Here is a 6,000-nt window from a genome sequence, read left to right as displayed (position 1 = left end):
CCCTGCTTGCTGTCTCTGTCTTTCAAAAATGAATAAACATAAAATAAAATAAAATAAAATAAAATAAAATAAAGAAAAAATGTCTTCATTTGGCAAAATAAGAAATTGGCAATCTTGTGTTTTCCTCTGAATATTAAAAAAAAATGTTAACATGTCCAAGATCAGCACCCACTTGTCTGGAAAACAGAGAAAAGAGACAGGGAGAAAGAATGGTATGCGATATCTAATAAGTTGACTTAAGTTGAACAAGTTAAGCGCCATAATATACTTTCTACTGGAGCAGGAATATGTAAGACTCATTTGGGAGTCAGGGAAGGCTTCACAGAGGAGGTAACATTTGAGCTGGGGCTTTAAGGATTAGCAGGGGAGAAAAGGCAGGGCATTCCAAGCAGAATGCATAATGCAAGCAAGAGCACAGAGCACAAAAGAGCACTACGTGTCCAGCAGCTCTGAGTAGCCTGGTGACTGTTGTGTAGAGTTCTCAGGGTTAGAAGATCAGGGGTGAGGCAGGGACTATTTTTTCCTTCTTGGCCCATTTTCCCTACAGCACATTGCACAGTGCTGGGCACACACTGCAGGGACTCAATATAAATACTTACTGAATTGGGACAGGGTGGTCAAGTACGCTGGGAACCAGGACATCTGGTTTCTTTCTCACGCACTCTCAGTGTGACCTTGGCCAAGTCCCTTTTCTCAGGGCCACTGCTTGCTGCTTAGTAATCAGCCCTGAGTGAGAAAACGGAGGTGGTTGGCCTGAAGTGCCGGGCCTTTCCAGCGCCTGGAATCCCTGATTGCACGCGTCGAGGGTGGGGCGGGCGGAGGTTCAGTTCCTCCTCCGCTCCAGCAGGGGGCGCAGGAAGCGACTTCCCGCCGTCCTTCTCCTCCCGGCGGGCGCCAGACAGATTGCAGGAGTAGCGAGCTGCGAGCGCAGTGGGCGGGACGGACGGCGGTGGCTCTGTGCTGCGCTGCGCTTACTGGGCTGGGCCGGGCTTCGGCGGCGACGGAGACGGCTGCAGAGGCCGAGGCGCTGACCGGGTCGTCAGCGGCTGCTGTGGTCTCTAGCAGCCTCTTCGCGCGCCCAGCATTCCCCGGGCGGCGTCTGGCCGTGGCGCTCAGCCTGCTAGTGAGCTGCGGTGGGCACACCCTGGCGCGGCGGCGGCAGACAGGTTAGAGTGGGGGAAGGGGCAGGCGCGGGAGCCGCTTGGGGCTAGAGAGGGAGCCCGAAGCCAGGCAGTCTCCAGCCATGTCCGACGAGACGTCGGCCACCACTTCGTATGAGAAGTTTCTAACCCCCGAGGAACCCTTCCCCCTTCTGGGACCCCCTCGCGGGGTGGGCACCTGCCCGAGCGAGGAGCCAGGTTGCCTGGACATCAGCGACTTTGGCTGCCAGCTGTCCTCTTGTCATCGCACCGATCCGCTCCACCGCTTTCACACCAACAGGTACGAACTGCCGCTGAGGGCAGGGGCGAACTGCTCACACCCTTGCCTTAAGCTGGAGAACGCCAGGTCCCTCCCGTGCCTTGGAGGTCCACCTCGGGTCTGCGCTTCCTTTCGTCCCCTCCCCCACCTTCCTCCGACCAGCGCTCATTCCCTGGCTCCTTCCCTCTCCCCCTTCCTATGTTCACCCCTGCCCTCCGATTTTCCTTTCTGCTGGCATTTTACTTGCTCTCTTTTCCCATTCTTCTGACCACAGCGACTCCTCCCTTTCCCCTCTTGCCTCATCTGTACCCTGAGAATTCCAAATCCCCACCCACGATTTTAAGATGCATCCCTGTTTCCATCCACCTGAAAAAGTTTAACCCCTTCCATCTCCCATACACTCTAGAGTAGATTTCGGATGACTCAAAGTCAATCTATGGATCTTTTGAAAAATGGCACTTTTAAAACTAGAATCTTCCCTTTCCCGATTTTTAGCCTGTCTCACAGCCCAGTTCCCACCCCACCCCCCCATTTTTTTGGTGAAGCTCTAGAAAACCAGGCCGTTCTTTTTTTCCTGTCCTTATGAACTCTTTGCTTTACCACTTTAGGCCCTGCCAAAATGTATAAGCTTAGATCTGGAAGGTTCCTTCATGTAGCCTATCCCTTGGTTTGCTCCCCCAGTGGAGGGATGGAGCTATGCTTAGGATGGGCTTGCTTTTACAAATTTATTTAGAGGGTGCATTTCCTGATTTTATTGGAAGGAAGATTGTTCTGGAGAATTCCATCACACAGGCATTTAAGTATTATACCAAATGTGGGGATTTAAAGATGTTGTACACAGAGGTCCAACCTTTAATAAAGGTGGATATTGGGAGATACATACCAAAGCCTGGGAGGGTGTGTGGGGAACAAGGGAGGAGGAGAAGGGTTCAGCTATGGAAAATATTGGAGCTGACTTAAGTCTAGTTCTGATTTCTGATTCACAACATGAGCATGAACAATCCTTCCACATTTTGATGTCTTTTTGCATACCCCATGCTTCTTAAATCAGTCTGCAGATTTACTGAGTGCAAAGAGTGTATAAAACATGATTCTTACCTGAAAGAAATGTATAGTCTGGAAACGTGTTACATTTAAAGAGTATCATCAGTATAACACATTTGAAAAGGAAGTGGTAGTAAATTCGTTACGTCTTTTCCAAATCCTCATTACAAAACTGAGGAAACTGAGGCCCAGGAGGAACGACTGAGTTCAAGGTCATAAAACTGAGTTAGGCAAAGCCAAGATTATTTCTTTGAAGTCAGTGATGAAACTTGGAACAGAACTAATGGCTCAAATGTTATAAATGGTTGTTACAGTTCCTTAGACTAACTCACAGAAGCCTATTTAACCCAAGATGTGATTATAACATAAATGTAATCTGTTTATGAAATCAAGTGTCTTAGGATTGTTCGCACTGGAAAATGATATAAAAGAATACTTTTGCACATATTTGGTATTTAAGTTTTTGCAGCATTGGAGCAAGTCATATACACAGGAAGTGAAATGATTTCAGAATTGGTCTGCTCTGATGATGAGGGAAAGGGAGTGGAGAAAGAGGCTGAGGGTAAGCACTGCCAAAACGGGTGGGGTGATGAGGAGTGAAACCAGGAGAATAATACATTTCTTACAGCTTGTTCTGTTCTTTCGCCTCCTCCCCATTTTTGTTCTTGTGTTTTTCTATTCCTTTTCTTAGAGATGAAAGTGAGATCAATGTTGTTTTCCAGAATGGGGCAGTTATGATAGAGGGGGAGGTTATTGTTCAGCCCCAGTTTTTCTAAGTCAGACATTTTTCCTAGTTACTGCCTGCTTTTCAGAAATCTCCATCTCATACCCTACTTTTCCGAAGGCTTGGAATGGCAGTACTGGTCTAATGTATTTTGCTCTGTACCCTTTCCAACAGAGATTAGGGCAAGCAGAATTAGCAATGTTTACATCCAATGATGTTTCTGCCCTAGGCTACCTTTTAAATCTTTTCTCATTTTGGACTCTTCTGCCTTCCTACCCCTCCTCAAGATGGCATTTGAGAGGACCATATACTTCCAGTCAGTTCTTCTCAGAGAGAAGCAAACAGCTAAGTCATGTATGTAGGCAAAGTTTAGTTTACAGAATTCTTTTATTTTGAATTTGCATGTGTCACTTTTTTTCTTCACATCACCAGTTCAAGCAACAATTCAGAACAGATCTGAATAGTTGAGTACTGATGTTCTGCTTTGGGTTTAGTCATTATAAAACACATTTTATTGGAAATAAAAAGCTTGTCAGTTGGCAGATACTTGATTTACGTTTATTTTGCTTCTTCCTTGTTACCTGATGAGAAAACTGTGGAGATTGTTTGATATCGTTGATAGTATCTGATGATGACAGTTTTGTGCCTGCTCATTTACCTGACTCTGGGCTATATTTGCAATCTTTGTTAGCCAAGGGATTCAAGGCACTATTATTTATTATCCCTAAGTTTGAATGTTTATGTAGTGTTCATATTAGAGTCACCTGAGACTTCAAATGGCATGTCACTACTCTAGGTTCAGTGGAAAATTACATGAACAGAGCCACTTTCCTAAGAAATCACACTTTCCTAGGAGTATCTTTTAGGATTTTATGACCGAGTTGGGTTTGTCTGGAATTTTGCTTAGAATAAAATAAATGTTAAGAAACTTAATTATTTTTTTTTAGTTTAAATGTTAATACAGAATATATGTGGTGTTTATGACATTTTTCGTTGGTTTTGAGACAGGATTTTTCTGATGTAATTGTTGGCATTTGTCCATGGCACTCTCCACCATTATCAAAAAAGGATGTCATTTACCAAACTGAAAAAATTAAGATGATATTGGTTGGTCCTGGAATTAAATTGAAGGAGATTAATATGAACTACTCGATGTGTTATTCTCTTCATCTTTTAGTAGTACATCAGTACTTAGACATTGCACAATTGTGAAAAGCGTGTGGGAGGACGGTGCCCCACTTTTGTACACCCTATTGGCAGAACAGGAAGTGAACTATTGTATAAAGCAATTATTTGGTTATGTGATTAACCAGAAGAACCCCAACACTATTGTGTACCTTTTGTACTCCCCACAGTTTCTCTATCTCAATATAGAATTAACAGTTGCAAAACAGCTGTAAGTTGCAGGTGGGAGAACCACACTCCGTGAAGTAACAGATTATAGAGGCAGGAGGAATTTAGTTTGGGGACTTCTTGAGACAAGTTGAGAATGGGGATCAGGCTTGGGAGAAGTATCCAGGCTAGAAGTGTGGATTTGGGAGCATTCAGAACAGAAATTCCAGTAGCGTCTTAGGAGTAGAACTGTGGGTTACAAAGGTTGAAAGAAGAAGGAACTTTTCAATTAATTTAGCAGGGAAAGGAAAGAGAAGAGATATAATAATTTGAAAAAAAGGCGAAGGTTTCTTCATTGTTGTTGTTTGCTTTGTTTAGTTTTTCTTTTCCAAGAATAGAGCTTTTAGCTCTTTAGGAGCAGCCCACAGGAAAGGGAGAAATTGAAAATGCAAGAAAGTGTGGGATGACAAGAGATGGATGGGTTGAACTCAGAAGCCCAAATGGAATAATTAACCTTAGACATGACATGGGACGTTTTTTGCTTCCGAGGCTGTGGAGAGGGTACCAAGACAGTTGAGATTGCTAGGAGGAGAGTTAGGAATTTGAGTGAGTAGAGTAGCTAGCGGGGTTGTATCACCTGCTCTTACTTGGGACCTTAATGGCTTGTGCTGCTCCAAAGGTGTAACAGAGGTCGGGAGTGGCTGTATGGGGTTTTTGGCGGATAAGCCTTGCAGATAAATGTTACTTGGCTTTACTTTTTTCTTTAAATTAAAATTTGGACAGCAAGCCTCGTTATTAATCAAACGCCATTGGGATTCTTTTCAACATTTTTCTTTTAAGATAGAAAGTCTCCTTTGTGAATAATTTTATGATTATAGCTAGGATCTTAGTATTAGGTAGCTTTCTCTTAGTGGAATAAGATGTAGGGGCTTTGCAGGTTTGAATAGTTCAGTGCTGACTGAGCACATGCACACAGTGGTCATTCATTACATATTTGAAATCACACTTAAATTTTTATTATAAAATCTCATTTTAGAAAATTGGCATATTCAAAGCTGTAGGGATCACCTATGATCCCTTTCAGTAAAGAAAACAACTATCAACATTTTGATGTTGTTACTTTTAATATTCTTTTTATGTTCATATGTAATTTTTAAAAATCAGGATCAGGTTATATAAAATTTGTGACCAGGTTTTTGCACTTACATTGTGAGTGTTTTCCTTTTTAAAAAATAGTCTGAAATATAAATTTATTGATTATAAAACACCATTATTTAGATATGTTATTTAATTATTCCCCATATTTGGGGACCATGTCTTTTCCCTTTATTGGCTATTATAAATGATACTGTTTGGACATGTTTGTACATACATTTTTTTCCAAATTTCTATTTGAGGAAGTGATAGATTCCTAGAGGGGCAATTACTGAGTCCAAAGGAATGAACTTCTTTGAAGCTCTTGATATATATACAGTACCAAA

At 42.7% G+C, this 6,000-nt stretch overlaps 1 protein-coding gene across 2 annotated transcripts in view; it reads left to right on the top strand.

Moving 5' to 3' along the window:
- The first annotated feature begins 906 nt into the window (after positions 1–906).
- Positions 907–6,000, top strand: part of FAM199X (family with sequence similarity 199, X-linked) — a 29,904-nt gene continuing 24,810 nt past the window's right edge. Inside the window, exon 1 of one of the 2 annotated variants that reach the window (XM_081792723.1) lies at positions 907–1,440. In XM_081792723.1, coding sequence (XP_081648849.1) covers positions 1,244–1,440 — 197 coding nt within the window. In that variant the 5' untranslated portion in view covers positions 907–1,243. The remainder of the gene's footprint in view (positions 1,441–6,000) is intronic. The other variant, XM_081792722.1, reaches the window with a different exon arrangement.

The sequence above is a fragment of the Panthera onca genome, chromosome X, assembly GCF_046562875.1.
Source record: "Panthera onca isolate mPanOnc1 chromosome X, mPanOnc1 haplotype 2, whole genome shotgun sequence".
Taxonomy (NCBI): Eukaryota; Metazoa; Chordata; class Mammalia; order Carnivora; family Felidae; genus Panthera; species Panthera onca.
The sequence above is the reverse complement of the archived record's forward strand: the minus strand, read 5'-3'. Positions and strand labels throughout refer to the sequence as shown.